The 16,949-nt window shown below is 42.8% G+C and overlaps 1 protein-coding gene across 5 annotated transcripts in view; it reads left to right on the forward strand.

Moving 5' to 3' along the window:
* Positions 1-7,171: 7,171 nt before the first annotated feature.
* Positions 7,172-16,949, forward strand: part of Dp (transcription factor Dp) — an 88,380-nt gene continuing 78,602 nt past the window's right edge. Inside the window, exons 1-3 of one of the 5 annotated variants that reach the window (XM_050190190.3) lie at positions 7,172-7,254; positions 8,924-9,047; positions 15,948-16,054. In XM_050190190.3, coding sequence (XP_050046147.1) covers positions 8,973-9,047; positions 15,948-16,054 — 182 coding nt within the window. In that variant the 5' untranslated portion in view covers positions 7,172-7,254; positions 8,924-8,972. Of the gene's footprint in view, positions 7,295-7,595; positions 7,694-8,050; positions 8,151-8,923; positions 9,048-15,947; positions 16,055-16,949 lie in introns of those variants that run through there. The other 4 variants (XM_050190191.3, XM_050190192.3, XM_072286341.1 and 1 more) reach the window with 4 other exon arrangements.

Below are 16,949 nucleotides of genomic sequence, written 5' to 3' on the forward strand. Positions count from 1 at the left end.
CGCTTGTTGGTCGGCATATTTCGCGTCCATGTCCGTGGGAAAAAATGTGAGCCGATCCCAAAGGTAGTGAAATACCTGGCCGACCCGAGGCGTAGGTGAGGCAGGCTCTGAGAACTCAGAAAAGTGAAGCGAGAAGCGCGTAAATTCTTTGGAATCACGTTTACAACATGCATAACAGCATTCATTTCCATAAAGAACAATCACAAAACAATCATCCGAAACACATAATTGTTGATAAAGAACTCCTGATAACAATGCGAAGTACGTAGCACTCCTCGCATACCTTTCCCTGTAAACATTACTGTTGCGTAAGCTGCCACGGCAACGGCAGCTTGTGATGTGGGGAATAACATCACCATGGCCTTTCGTATGTAAAAGATTTAACTGGTTTTATTGTTGTCGCAGCACTGCCATGGGTTGGCAGCGCATAGTTAGGGCTCGAGAGCAGCAGCAAGGAGCAAGCAGCAAAGGGAAAAATAAAGGGCAGTACGACCTGCCGCAGTGTGCTGTCAAAAGTACCATTACTCCCAATACTACCATTACTCTAAATTACTAGCATTACTCTAATGCAATAAAGCATTGCATACCCCCCTCAGGATTTGCAGTGAGGGTTTTCAACAGCTTTGCTGGACAGCCACTTTCGCAGGCCTGGACAGGGATGGCGATTTTTTGTTCTTTTTTTACTGCGAGTCCGAGTATAAGCGCTGCTGAGCATGACTGCTATTGATCCTGATTTCGAGTGAATCCAGCTGAGCCTCATTTCGATTACTGAGTGAATTATACATATTTATGACCTCTGCATGCAAGTAGCGATGTTTCCATCCCTAAGAAATGTTGTGAATTATTAGAAGAGGTTCTTTTTTTTCATGTGTCGTTAGCATTGCCTACTGGAAGAGAAGCAATGCTGCAACACATAATTCACATGCATTTCACACACCGTTTATGAAAAACCATAAATATGATCGCTTTGGCACAAACAAGGCAGTACGAAAAGGAACAAAGAGAGCGCCAACTTTCAACTGTTTATTCTCTATTGTATAATATACAATACATACATGCAGACGCATGCGCAACATACAAAACAGCTTCAATTGCACAAAACCCTAATCACGGCCAGCTATCAAAAAACCTTCTTTCTGCATGCAAATGTAAAACTGATGTGTTGCTAATACAAGACCAATCTTGCTCTTTAATATGAAATGCCTCTAGTAATTCACGTGCCGTGGTGGCCCCGCTTCTTCCAAGAATCCGTATCTTGTCCAGTTGTGGCTCACATGGATGTGAATTGCAGTGCTTAGGGAAATGTGCTCCGTCTTTAACTTTCAGTGACAGCTCATGTTCCCGCGCACATTCATTTACGCATCGCCCAGTCTGGCTGACATATGTCTTACTGCAAGACAGCGGAAACTCGTACATGACTCCGGTAGCACATTAGCGTACGGCTTAGCATGTACTTTACAGCAACCATGTTTCTTGCTCCCATCAGAAAGAATGCGACGACAAAGCTGGGCGAGCTTGCATGCAGAGAGAATACAACTGGCGCCCTATGTCTGTCTGCAACCTTCTTTAAGTTGTGGGTTACACGGTGCATATAAGGTAAGACCTCCGTCCTCACCATTCTCTGCGCTCGCTCAGCCCTCATCCTGTGTCCATTGCTCTTGAATTTCTGGAAGAGCGACTTGGCAATTTGGCGGTAATGAGCACGGGGAAACCCAGCAGAAGACAGTCAAATCAATTGATTCTTAAAGCTTGCCTGCATTGTGTGAAGGCACGACTGTACAAGAGCAGATTCAAGGCAAAGTTTAGCAATGGCTCTCTTAACTGTCTTGGAACACCATACAGAAAATGCGCTACCGAAGTCATGTATGAGTTTCTGCTGTCTTGCAGTTAGACGTATGTCGGCCATACAGATCGATGCGTAAATGAGCGTGCGCTGAAACATGAGCTGTCACTGAAAGGTAAAGACAGAGCACATTTGCCTAGGTACTGCAATTCGCGTCCATGTGAGCCACGACTGGATAAGATATGGATTCTTGGAAGAAGGAGGGACACCACAGCAGATGAATTGTTAGAGGCATTTCCTATTAAAGAGCAAGGTTTGTATTCAATCAGTCAATCAAAAAGTGAGCTTTATTTAAACAATTCAAGGAATGTGTACAATATAGTTGGACCAATAGCCTATGTGGCTAGTAGCTGGTCCAATACACAAAAGTACATATACAGGTCAACCAAGTACATATCTGCTCAATGAGTAAGAACATTATTTACATGAACAAGTACTTTTTTGCTTTTTAAGGAAGAGCTATTACGTTTGGCTAGACAAGAAGTGTTTACATACAAGATCAAAATGTCTGGTTACTTTTATTTCCACAGGCACAGTGTCCCAAGTTATAGCACCAAAGAACTCTAATAATCGTTCACCGTAGACATTGATGAAATAAGGAAGGTTTAAGTTAAAGTTAGTTGCTTGCCTGGTGTTTGCATGTGGGAAGTTAAATATGGTGTTGGGTAAGGGAAAGTTGGTGTTGAGTATTTTGTAAACTAAACAAGTGATCTTATAATTTCTTAATGCTGTGAAAGAAAGAATACGAAGGTCAGTGAACAGAACGCTACTTGGGTGATGAACTGAGGAAAATATTATTCTTAGGGCGCGTTTTTGCAACTGCACTGTAGGTGTTAAGTAAGTTTTATATGTTAGGCCCCATATTTCACAACAATAGCTCATGTGGGTATGAAACAAAGAAAAGTATATGCAACGAAGCAAAGCACGAGGAAAATATTGCCAGGCACGGGCCAGTGTGTAACAGCTGAAAGCGAGTTTTCTACAGACAATGCTAATTTGTTCTCTCCAGTGCAAGTGACTGTCTAAAGTAACACCTAAATATTTAAATGAATCAACACAATCCAGAGTTCGGTTTGCTAGAGTCAAAGTGAACGAATTGTAGTGAATTGTATTAGCGACACATCAGTTTACTTTTGCATGCAGAAAGAAGGTTTTCCGATAGCCAGCTGTGATTGGGGTGTTGAGCGAATGAAGCTGTTTAGTAAGTTGCGCATTCGCCTGCGTGTATATATTTCATGTTATACAATAGAGAATAAACAGTCGAAAATTGGCGCTCCCCTTGTTCCCTTCCGTCCTTCCTTGTTTCCACCAAAGCAATCATATTTATGGTCTACTCAGCAATATGAACTGACTAGCCCAGCAACATGTACTTCTGTTAATGAAAGACTCTGCCAAAGGGGTCACTGAAGACTGCAGGTTTTTTTCAGGGTCAACAAAGCACGCAAAGCAATTTGAAGAGAGGTGAACATACAGCAACATGTTTATTCTATAGGTATAGGCCATCCATACCATTAAGAATAATTGTTAATTGGCTAGCTCCTTCTCTTTAAAAAGTGTAATAATCTTGGTCCTGTGTATACAGGGTCTCCCAACTATCATGCACCAAGATTTAAAACTATGCAAATTTCACATGGCTGGACAAAACAAAAGTAGTGTTGTTTGCTGTTGCTTGGAGATAATCATAATTTTTTCTGCATTCCACCTAATGACATAGTCTTAATTAATTAATCACTTCTGAAATATTATCTTAAATGAAAAGTGTCGAGAAAATTGCAGAGCAACATATGAAAAACCTCAATATAGAGCTGTATATTCCGCTGCTTGTAAAAGGTGCCATGTAAAAGTGTTTTGCGAGCATGAAAGAAGCCCGCGAACACATGCAAAATTGTCATGCGACTGACCACTCGAGGCACTTGTGTCTGTTCACAGACCTCTTTCACGCTCGAAAGAACACTTGTATGCAGCACGTATTGAGCGAAAGAAAGCTATATCAGGAGTATTTCTTGTTGCTCTGCAATTTTCTGAATGACACTTTTTATCTAATTCTATTATGTGAGAATTTGATTAATTAAGACTAATTATGTAATAAGGTGGAATGCGAAAAATAATCTGAGTATCTCCAAGTAATGGCAAGCAACATTACATTGGTTCTGTCCAGCTACGTGGCATTTAAATATTTTTAAATCTTGGTGCATGATATATTTGGGACACCTTGTATATTTACATATTGTCTGTGCATGGTGTTCACAGTGGAAATAAAAAAAAATGTTGAAGTGAGAAAATACGCCTGAGGTAGCTGCGGCGGGTCCTTTAATGCGCCTGTCCTCCTATTGACAGGATTTGTAGAAATAAAGTGAAAACATGAATTAACACCCATGCACATCCGCACCAACATATGATGCAGTAAGCTTTTAGCCACAATAAAATTTTAAGTGAGAAGGTAGAGGCAACTCAAAAGGAACCTCAAAGGATGTGGTTAACAGAACTGCTAAGGGCACTTTAAGGGGAGGGGGGTCAGGCTCCAACTTCTCCAAGAGGGGGGGGGGCTCCTCCCCCACCGGCGCCTATGCCTGTATACTTAAACTAAGCAGACGTTAGCATAGGCTAGTCTTTTTTTTTTATTTTCTTTTATTGTGCCATTATCACTTAGTTGTTGCATAACCTTTAACCAACTGTTGTCAGTCTACGATGTATTTCAATTTTGTTTGTGAATTTTACCCACTTGATCCTTCAAAAAGGGACCCTGAAATGATTTTGACAATTTTGCACAAACGTACTGAGTCGTTAGAGTAGGTCCTTGTGATCATTAATTGATGCATCTAAGTGCTCCGCGTAAAGCGTGTAATTTATTATAAGGTTTTCAATATGTACATCGCTGCTGATCGCAGCACACTGCTCCGCAGAATTTTCAACCGCCCCTACCCATATGACATAAATCACCCAATTGACATGAGTAGGGTGAGCTATCCGATTGGCTGCCCAGGGTGCGTCATCAATAATTTTTCCACCTTTATGGTGAACAAATGATATTCATAATAGTTTGAATGTTAGTTAATTTGCTTCTATAAAAAGAAAGTAACCGAAAGAGAATGCACAAGAACAATTTCTCACTACACTTAAGCACTTCCGGCACACAGCAAGCATCGTCTGCTTGTGTGACAATGTGCTCCGTCTTGATGAGAGCTTCGCGGTCAGTGTCGGTCTGTCTTTTCGTGAGCACCATGAATCGACTTTGCGTTGTGGGCTGCAAGTGTGGTGACTGACAATATGTCAAGCTGTGACATTGTGTCCCTCTGCAAGGCAGCAGACGAGCGGAGTAGCTGCAGTGCATCTGACTGTCACTATCCGATCGGCGCCAGAATTTGCGCGTTTGTGGCCGTCCCTTTACACTGGAGGATTACTACTAAAATAGCGTTTTGCGAGTCTGGTATTCGGGTAAACACAAGCGAGGGGACAGGGCCTGGCCACTTGGTGTTACCGTTTCACGGAATGAGCAGAAGCGCAAACATGAATGATCTGCACGGTGCAGCCACCTGATGGGCACAGAACTCAATCAAACACAGTAGCAGTAACAAAGTGTATTCTTTGCTGCTGGTGTAAATTTTTTGTAGGAGCGTAATCGTTAACATGCTGTTTTTGTAAATGTTTAAAATGTTTTCCACTTGGTTAGAGAAATATTAGCTTTTTGTTTGGCTGGTTAAGCTCTGAGTGAACAGGTGAATGGACCGTGCAGACCGATCAGGCCTCTCACGTACGCCTACATTAATGTTGCTTCATCAGCTTGAGTTTATGCCTCCACCCATCCGTATCTCTCTCTCTTTTTCCTTTCCTCTCTTTCCTTTTAATCCCATCTCCCCCACCCTGTTGGCGCTGAGCCGTGCTCCCGCATGGGTTGCAGAAGATAGTGCCAGCCTTTCCTCCTTTCCCACAAGAACCACTTCTCTCGTCGAAAGGCCCAACCCGCCTGTGGTTACTTGAATACCAGACACGTTCGGCGCTGCGACAGATTTCTCGCAACGCACGCTGCTTCGATAGCTCTCGCTAGGGGTCGACTGCCAAGCAGCTTGCCGGAGAGGTTGAAGAGACTTTGTGCGCTCGCTCCTAGAGAAACGGAAGTAGACGACACGACGTGCCATCATGATGCAGAGCCAGCGAAGGCGGAGCTTAGCCCCAATCACTTGGCGATCGAACGAGTTGAGGACAAAATGCATGGCTATGGAGGAGGGTAACTTGTACTTGTCCGTAGCTCTCTTAATATATGAGACGCTCCACACAAGTTGTGGTGCGAATGATTGACTTTAGCTGTACCCTATGCGTCTGCATAATTTGTCCGAACCGTGTCAGAGGTCCTTTAATGTGCTGGAATGGCGCCCTTAAAGTAATATAAATTAAATAAATAAAAGCGGGTGTTTAGCACACATGATGAGTGAAGCTCGTGAGCTGTTGGGTTTAATTTGTGCCACTTGATCTTTGTGTCAAGCGCGCGTCTCTCGAACTTTATTCTGTATTTTGAATTCTATACATAATTGAAGGCTGCTTGCTCCAAATAAAAATAAAGCTGTCCTGAGTAATCGCGCACAATGTGCGTGCCTTATTGTCTGTGTCACTTTAATTTGTCGTTAACCACAATATCCTTCACCCGCGATCGCACAAAACTTCAGTAAAGCATTACGTATAAGCCATAATGTTTCGCGCTGTACCTTATGCGTGGTCAAATAAAACGAGCACTTGTTTCGGGGTCGTTATGGGTCCCATTGAGGTTTAACAAGGAACCCTCTGTGGCCCCGAAACGTAAATTATATGTCTGTTTTCTTTCAACCTTAATTAGATGAACGCTCGTTTTATATCGACCATGTACCACCCTCGCCTGACGATCGAGTGTTCGTTGAACAGCTACATACCTTATGTTTACGTTAGTGCGACCGCTGTCACCGAATTTAAACACATCAAATACAGCGAAAACGGACACACGTAGAGCCCTGCACACGGGCACTTTCGATCGCATCGATCCGGATCGAAATTCCTCCCGCAGCTTGAGTAAAGGATCCAATCGCGACCGAGAAATTCGATCCCGATCAGGCTCACTCGCGATCGAAATTGCGCTGTGTCACATCCGCATTAATTTTGTGCAGCAGAGCAACAAGTAATGCATGATTTGTTTGTACCGGTCACTTAACGCGCGGAGCAAGTTAGTACGCTTCTGCGGATTATTTCTTTTCAAAGCGCCCGCGTTTTACATAATTCTCCGTCCCATAGATTTTTCTACTCCGTCCAACGTTGCTCCGTCACTTCATGTTATTGTAGGAAACTAGATGTTCTAGTACAGAGTCAGGTGTGATCGAGGGCGACATCTGGTAGCGGCGGCTACTGCCTGTTGGCGCCAAAAAAAGCGCCATTTGCCGGCCGTTGAGGTGAGCTCTCTTCGCAAGTGCGGTGAAACTCGTGCTCACAGTTGAGTTACCGCTGTCGGTACTCGTTTGAAATCGTGCCTATTTATTGTCGGACCGCGCTTGCTACTCGAGCACGCTGCAGCGGTCTCCGGTCCCGCCGACGGTTGCGAAAGTCTTGCTGCAGGCTTCCCTTCGGTGCAGTCGAATTCTGGGCGCACGAGCTAAAGAACAGCGGTGCATGCGCTTGCCTTCCTGCATCGACGAAGGCGTCGCAGAAAAGACGCACACGTGTGAATTAACGGGTGGGAGGGATGTCCTTGAACTGGTCTGCCTGCGGCGCCATTTGGCAACGGACGCAAACCGCACTTGTAGCCTCACAAATGTTCAGAGCGATCCCCCTAGTTATTTGCTGTGCGTGAAACATAACCGCGTTAGCTTAGGCAGCGCGGACACGTTGCAGGTGCGTTCTATGTATAGACACAACAGAACGAAGGGTGTTGTGGTTTCATGTGCGTGCTGTCTCCAGTAGTTAACAGGGTACACCCATAGAAACAGTTTTCACGCCTTTAGCCAATGGTTAAAGGGCGCGTACACATTGGCTAGAGCAGAAAGAAACAGTAATTGAAAAAAAGACGCCATTCTCAGACATCTAGCTGTAGATCTCTGCAAAGCAGGGGGTTGCACAAGTGTGCCGTACGTGCGAAACTTCGTGTGGCTGCGGTATTGGTTCTCCGGTGGTGTAGCGTCCCGGAGCAGCGAGAGCTGCCGTTCTTCAGCTGAGGCGCGGTGCACCCTGGTAGTTTCTACGCCCCCCTTCCTGTCGGAGTGCGGACAAGAATCGCACCCACGACGTCACTATCAGTGGCGGACTGTCCTTCCTGCTCTGCAAAGCACCCTCTCTTTTTTGCTCGAGAAATGTACAGCCAAGCGAGTTTCCACAAATTTGTAGCATAGGTTATAAGGCAATCGCTCAAATCACTTGAAATGCAGTCTATCAGATTGATTTTCCTTTGATGTACAATTGACATAGAATGCTTGACCTGTCGTGATATTTTTTGGTTTGTGGGATTCAATGCAGGGATTTGCAGGCATGCATATTTCAGTGCTTGCTTTTATAAAAGGTGCAAATTCTTAGTCAATGTATGGTGCAGTATTTGTCAAATATTTTGGTTTTTAGGTTTGCTTGCTCTTACATTATGGCTGAAGCCGTTACTTGGGACATCTGTGGCTGTTTATTACTCTCTCTGTTTCTCACACATTGTTTCTCACAAATATTCTTTGGCTGTAACTTTGTTCCTTACTCCTTTATTTGAGGAGGAAAGCACTTGATATGGGTAATCAAAATGAAGAGGCTGCCCATGAGAAAGCTGGTGAATGGTTGTTAAGAAGATCTTGTCCCGAATCCTGATATGTACAGTTGAGATGCTGAGGTTGTCTTGCAATGTAGACCATTAACAAGCTGATCCCTGGCATGACAGTCTTCTATTTATTGTTTTATTATAAAGAATAAGACGACCTTATTGTTCTACAAAAAAAACCAGTCAGAGCAACAGTAGCATATAGTCCTTAGGAATTCTCATTGTTATGTGTGGTATGCATATATGTATTTCTGGCAGAAATCCATCCCTGCTCGATGGGAAAATGAATGGTGGAGCCAATTTTTTCTCCGTTATAAACATGGTTTTTCTAGGTGCTGCCTGAAAAGCTGTTGTCCATGCACAGCGCCTTGTGTTTGGGATATGAGTGGCCAGCAGCAACTGATGGTGGTGGGTGGCAGTCTTCACATGGACCTGCTGCCCAAAGGCTCACCTGTGGTACGTCATCCAAATGGCACTATTGCACAAATGCAGTCCGCATATGTTGCTCAATCCTGTGTGTAAGCATATTGTCAGGCCAATTGTGCTTTTATCATCTGTATATGCTACATTACTGAGTAAGTGACTTCAAGAGACCTTGTGTCATTGCTTTGTTGTTGCAAGTTAGAGCAGCACCATTTTATATTTGCCCATCTCTCTTGCCTGGTAGTCAAGAAATTGTGCCAGTGATCTTGCAGTTCTGCTTTGGAGTGTGCATGTACTGCAGGAGCAATAGCCGAGTCACTTAGTCCATGACTGTCACCTGAAGGGAAGAATGTAGGGTCAGTGACACAACTGTGTTTCTCAGCTTGATGCTGAGGCTCTAAAGTCTTCATATTTGGCCCTTTCTGTGGTTTAGTGACTTTTGCTGTGTTCTGTACAGGGTGTCATTTTGGCTTAGGTTCCGAATGTGACATCTTGGTCACTTCCTGATTCTCTGGGCCATTACAGCCATTGTTCATCTTGTGTGGCACAAAATACTGTAGAGCATTTTAAGTTGTAGTGTGTAGTGGGCTCCTTTTAATATGAAGGGACAGGTTCTTGGTACCATGTAGTCTCATCATAGTAAACCAGTTCAGAGTTTAGATGTGAGTAGAGTCACTTAAACGTTACCCTATTGCCACAAGATTGCTTAAGATTAAAATGAATGATGTTTGAATGATGTTTGAAATGAATGATGATGAATGGATGAATGATGAATGAATGATGAAGAATAAATGAATGTAGGTGTTTGTTGCACAATACCATGACTCTGCTGCATAACACATCTTCAGCTATTGCTGCACTGCAAATCAAAGATGGTGGCTAGGAAGGGCAGTTGAGCTGCATACTCTTCCTTTGAAAATGCATGATTTAAAGTGTAACAGTGTAGCTTTCACAATCATCATCAACAGCCTATTTTTATGTCCACTGTAGGACGAAGGCCTCTCAGTGCAATCTCCAATTACCTCTGTCCTGCACCAAATGATTCCAACTTGTGCTTGCAAATTTCCTAATTTCATCACCCCACCTAGTTTTCTGCCATCCTTCACTGTGCTTTCCTTCTCTGGCAGCCATTCTGTAACTCTAATGGTCCACCGTTTATCCATCTCACGCATTACATAGCCTGCTCACCTCTATTTCTTTCTTTTAATGTCAATTAGATTATCGGCTATCCCTGTTTCCTCTCTGATCCACACCACTCTTCCTGTCTCGTAATGTTACGCCTAACAGTTTTCGTTCCATCGCCCTCTGCGCAGTCCTTGTTCTCGAGCTTCTTTGTCAACCTCCAGGTTTCTGCCCCATATGTTAGCATTGGCAGAACGCAGTGATTGTACACCTTTCTTTTCAATGATACAAGGTAATCTCCCAGTAAGGATCTGGCAATGCTTGTAGTATGCACTCCAACCAATTTTTTTTTTCTTCTGCAAATTTGCCTCTCTTTATCAGGGTCTCCTGTGAGTAATTGACCCAGTAAGTGATCAAGAGGCCAATGGAAACTCACCCTGGCAACCTTTAAAACCCAAACTCTCTTGAGTGAGGCTAGCTTAACAGGACTCTTTGAGGAACTATCAGGCATTGTTTGGGATATCATTGGCCTTAGTGAGGTTAGAACAACGTTAGTGCTGACTAACGGCCACATCGTCTGCTATAGAGGACTCCCAGATAAGAAGCAATACAGGGTAGGATTGCTAATCCATAAGGACATAGCAGGCAACTTTGACGAATTCTACAGCATTAATGAGAGAGTAGCAGTAGTCATAATAAAACTTAATAAAAGGTATGGAATAAAGCTAGTACAAGCCTATTCTCCAACCTCCAGTCATGATGATGATGGAATAGATCAGTTTTATGAAGATGTTGAATTAGCCATGAGAAAAGTGCAAACTCGGTATATTGTAGTCATGGGCAACTTCAGTGCAAAAATGTGGAAAAGGCAGGCTGCAGAAAAAGCAATTGGCAACTATGGTGTCGATTAGGAATGCTAGAGTAGAAATGCTGGTAGAATTCGCGGGAAGGAATAAGCTGTGAATAATGAACACCTTTTTCAGAAAGCGTAGCAACAGAAAGTGGACCGTAAAAGCCCTAATGGTGAAACAAGAAATGAAATTGATTTCACACTTTCTGCCAATCCCAGCATAGTGCAGGATGTAGAAGTGTTAGGTAGGGTAAAGGTGCAGTTATCATGGTTAGTGAGGTATAGGATTCACCTCAATTTGATGAGAGAAAGAGTAAACTTGGTCAGGAAGAAACAGGTCAACCTGCATGCAGTAAGAGTAAAAGCAGACCAATTCAGGCCAGCACTTTCAAACAAATATGCAGCCTTAGAACAGAGAGATGAAAGAAGTGACGTAGAGGTAATGAATGAAACTGTAGCTAGGCTGGCTTCACAAGAAGCAATTGAAGTGGGAGGCAAGGCACCAATGCAATCAGTAGGCAAGCTCTCCCAAGTAACAAAGGACCTAATAAAGAAATGATAAAGAATGAAAGTGTCCAACCCAATAGATAAGATAGAATTCGCGGAACTGTCAGAACTGACCAACAAGGCGAAAGGAAGTGATATTCGAAATTATAAGGAGAGAAAGACTGAGGAAGCAGTAAAAAATGGATGCAGCCTGAAAACAGTGAGAAGGAAACTAGGCATCGTACAATGCAAGATGTATGCACTGAAAGATAGGCAGGGTAATATGATCAGCAATCCATAAGATGTAGTAAAAGCAGTGGAAGAATTTTGTACTGACCTGTGCAGTACCCGGAGCAGCCATGGTACCTCCATTTGAAATAGTAAGGAACAGGTTACAGAGATTCATTCTATAACCAGTGATGAAGTTAGAAAGGCCTTGCAAGACACGAAATGGGGAAAAATGGCAGGAGAAGGTGAATATTAAATCAAAGGTGGAAGAGGCATAATGCTTGAAAAACTGGCGGCCCTTCTTATGAACTGTCTATTGACGTCAATGATCCCAGAGAACTCGAAGAATGCCAGCGTTATACTAATCCACAAAAAGGGAGACGTTAAAGAATTAAAAATTATAGGCCCGTTAGCTTACTGCTAGTATTGTGCCAAATATTCACCAAGATAATTTGCAATAAAATAAGGGCAACATTGGACTTTAAGTCAACCAAACGAACAGGCTGGCTTCAGGAAGGGATACTGTACAGTGGATCACATCCAAGTCATCAGTCAGGTAATCGAGAAATGCGCAGAGTACAATCAGCCTCTCTATATGGCTTTCATAGATTACGAAAGGACATTTGATTCAGTAGAGATACCAGAAGTCATAGATGCATTTTGTAATCAAGGAGTACAGGCCGCTTACGTAAATATCTTACAAAATATCTACAGAGATTCCACAGCTACCTTAATTCTCCACAAGACATGAAAAAAGATACCTATAAAGAAGGGAATCAGAGAAGGAGACACAATCTCTCCAATGTTATTCACTGCATGCTTGGAAGAAGTATTCAAGCTATTAAACTGGGAAGGCTTAGGAATAAGGATCGACGGTGAAAACCTCAGCAACCTTCGATTTGCAGATGACATTGTCCTGTTCAGCAACACTGGAGATGAGTGACAACAAATTATTGAGGACCTTAACAGAGAGAGTGTAAAAGTGGGGCTGAAGATTAATATGCAGAAGACAAAGATAATGATCAATAGCCAGACAAGGGAACAAGAGTTCAGGATCGCCAGTCAGCCTCTAGAGTCTGTGAAGGAGGTCATTTACCTAGGTCAATTACTCACAGGGAATCCTGATCATGTGAAGGAAATTTACAGAAGAATAAAAATGGGTTGGAGCGCATACGGCAGACATTGTCAGCTCCTGACTGGAAGTTTACCATTATCATTGAAAAGAAAGGTGTACAATTAGTTCATTTTACTGATGGTAACATATGGGGCAGAAAGTTGGCGACTGACAAAGAAGCTTGAGAACACGTTAAGGAAATCTAGCTAATAAGGAGAATATACATCTTGCTGACCGTTGTAGTAGCCGTCCCACTTGTGAACCACGTTTCTGTATCGTGAAAATCCTAGGCAAGAGCAAGAGCAAAAAACTGCTTGTGAAATGTTAGAGGCATTTTTTATCAGAAAAGCTGATCAGGTTTGTGTAAGCGAAACATCGATTGCAATGTACAATGCAGAAATGAAATTCTGCATTGTTCTGGTTTAATCACTTCCTGTTTGACGAATCCCATTTTTCCTTGTGATGGTGCGCTGCGGAGCTTGTAGATATATATTACCTCTGGGTCTGGCTTCTATAAAATCAGTTGTTAGTTTGCTCCTGTGTTCATCTTCCTTTCTGTTGTGCCACCCTGTTGTGCTGTATTTCAAGATGGTTCTCCTGTCAAAATACCAACTAGCCCAGCATTCAACTTTTTTAAAGTTGAAGACCGCACAAAGAGTGATGGAACAAGGAATGTTAGGCATAATGTTAAGAGATAGAAAGAGAGCGGTGTGGATTAGAGAGCAAATGGGGATAGGCGATATTCTAATTGACATTAAGAGAAAAAAATGGGAGCTGGGCAAGTCATGTGATGCATAGGTTAGATAACCGGTGGACCATTAGGGTTGCAAAATGGGTGCCAAGAGAAGGGAAGCACAGTACAGGACGACAGAAGACTAGGTGGGGCGATGAAATTGGGAAATTCACGGGCGCTGGTTGGAATCGGTTGGTGCAGGACAGACGTATTGGAGATAGCAGGGAGAGGGCTTCGTCCTGCAGTAGACATCAAATAGGCTGATGATGATGATGAAACATACTCCTTCAGAGACCTAGAGGCTGACTGGTAATCCTGAACTCTTGTCTCCTTGCCAGGGTATTGATCATTATCTTTGTCTTCTGCATATTAATCTTCAACCACACTCTTATCTGTTAAGGTCTTCAATCATTTGTTTCGTCCTCAGTGTTGCTGATCATGACAATCTCATCTGCAAACCGAAGGCTGCTGAGATATTTGCCATTGATCTTCACTCCTAAGCCTTCAGAGTTTAATAGATTGAATACTTCCAAGCATACAGTGAATAGCATTGGAGAGACTGTGTCTCCTTGCCTGACCCCTTCTTATTTATTTATTTATTGATACTGCAATCCCACATTGGGGATTTTGGCAGGAGGGTACAAATGTTGAAAAGATCACAAGAAAGGCAACCAACAAATACATAGATACGTAGCAGTAAATAAACTAATATAAACTAAAATAGAAGGCATGCGGTAAGTACTAAGTTAGACACGATGTAAGCAAGGTAAGTGAAGGCTGTTGAACTTGTGTGTTAGTAAGCTGGTTCCATTCCGTTATTGTCTTTTTAGGTATCATTCTACTTGTGGAGAATCAAGGTAGCTGTGAAATCTTTGTAGCTGTGAAATCTTTGTAGATATTTTCTAAGATATTCATGTATGCCTCCTCTACTCCTTGATTACGTAAAGCCTCTATGACTGATGGTATCTCTACTGAATCAAATGCCTTTTCATAATCTATGAAAGCCATATAGAGAGGTTGATTGTACTCTGCAGATTTCTCGATTACCTGATTGATGACATGGATGTGATCCATTGTAGAGTAAGGATGAGTAAGGATGGGATCCATTGTAAAGGCTGGCTTCCTGAAGCCAGCCTTTAACAACTCTGCGCTCTGCGGCTTTGCCAAGATTGCTTCAGTGGTATATACTACTCATTTATAACTAATTTAGCCAACGTGAAATTTTGTTGCAATTGGTAAAGCTGCTGTGATACATTGTGGCGCGTCCATAGCGAATGGCGACTTAGATTTCAGCCGAGTGGTTGCTCTTGAGGGTATATTTTTTTCTTCTGTGTAATAGTACTTTGTTATTATCTCAAAGGCTGGTGTCTTGGGAGACTAATAATTCAATCAGGGTTTGTTTACTATACTGCAGAGTGATACTGTATGGATACTAGCTTTAACGGGCACTTGGTGTAGAGAGTAATGTTCATTGGGTACATCATTTCACGAATAAAGTCTATTGCTAATGGACATTTTGTTTTTGGCATTTGCTATTAATTGTGCATGTGTTGACTTAAAGCGAGAACTGGATGAGAACTGTGCTTGGTGAACGAGGTGCGCATGAACCTGACAAAAGATGGGCTTGTGTAGTGCTTGTGCCCAGGAAGAGGAGGGGCACAGCACCACGCTGAGTGCATGAGTTTCACTAGAAAAATTTTCAGAATGCACCAGAATTCATTCGGCATTCTACTTGACATAAGAAAAGGAATATTTAACTAGCAATAAAATCTCGGCCATGCTCAGTGCATATGCACACCTTCCCTGCCGTCACTACGATGCCACTCATCCTCACTGCTTTTCTGCTGTGTAAGAAAAATGCTCTCACAAATTGTTGTCTCTTTAATCCTGCTCTGTTGTAGAATCTACCTGGCTCTTCACCCTGAGCTGGTGCGCCACAGTTAAAGAAAACTTGTTACCAGAGTTGCCCTGCCAAGCACTGTCATTGCCGGCATCCTGTGTGGCAGTGAAGTCATTGTGGTACATTAGATGTAATTTTTAGGGTTCCTAGGTAGTACAAATGGTGCTCTTTGGCCATCCCTAGCACTTGTGCCCGAAAAAACCCTTGCATCACCATCGTGTGGCACAAATACCTGTTACTTTGCTAGTGATGCTGCAGATGCTTAGTATTTATGGTACCTGTGCTCGGGACTAGCCTTCAATCAGTCGCTATGCACGCAAGAAGTACAATGATCTTAAGCAGTCCTTATGTCGGCTGTTTTTGGCTGGAATGGGTCTTTCTGGTGCGAATGGACTGCCTTCTCTACTTGTTCACAGTGCTGCTGTGTTATGCTCCGCTTGATTCTGTGCATGTTTTAGCAGCAGCAGCAGTGAAACAAAGCTGTTCTTTTTCCTCTGCAGATCCTGAGCCAGCGGTCACTCTTTGGACGGCTGCCAGGTGCCCAGGCGCCTGAGGCAGCACACTGGAGCACCAAGCGGGCACAAGAGGATCCAGACTTTCCAGACCTGTGAGAACATTACTTTTGCCTGAATCCACTCGAGGCTGGAAGGAACAAATGAGCGAATTTATTTCCTGACTCGGGTATAAAGGAAGTGTAGTGAAAAAGGAGACGGGCATTTTGACTTAGCTCTGTGCACAAGTGTCAGTGAAAGTTTGTGAATGGGTTTCATCCCTTTGGTTTGTCTTTGACCACATAGACACACTGAAAGATTCAGCCGTGAAGGTACTCAAATAATAAAGAAAACGCTATGCCCTCAGAATTGCAACCATCTTTTATGTGCTATCTTGCTGAAAGACAGGCAGCACAATTTTGTGCACACTAAAAGTGTTTTCAAAAGTTGTAAGTTGGGCATAACGGGAAAGTAAGTTCTATGTTTCATGGTAACACATTTTCCAGGACATAACATTACTTAAAGGGACCCTGGAAGGATTTTGACGATTTTGTGCAAACATATTGAGTCATTAAGGTTGGCCCTTCTTATCAATAGGTGATGCATTTAAGCACTCTGCTTAAAGTGTGTAATTTATTATAATGTTTTAAAAATGTACATCGCTACTGATCACAGCATCATCATACCTTGGTGGGGAAGCAGCGCACTGACAAGGAAAAGGCGAAGGCACGCAAGAAAACACGACACTCATAACTACTTTATTTCAGAACAAATACTTTCTATTTATGTACCTGCGCACCCTCAGACGTCAAAGATAAGCAAGGCAAAAGACATATTCAAATTCATTTAGCCGTGGGTACTTGGGTGTCAAAGATAGGCAACCTATCTATCATGGTGTGCAATCCTATCCTATTTATTGCACCTCTAACAAAAAATTCTTTATTAGAGATTCTTTTTCTTCTCTTTCTTTTTCCTAGTGTTCTTCCAAAAAGGCAGCCTCTCGATGACTCA

The sequence above is a fragment of the Dermacentor andersoni genome, chromosome 2 (genome assembly GCF_023375885.2).
Source record: "Dermacentor andersoni chromosome 2, qqDerAnde1_hic_scaffold, whole genome shotgun sequence".
NCBI lineage: Eukaryota > Metazoa > Arthropoda > Arachnida > Ixodida > Ixodidae > Dermacentor > Dermacentor andersoni.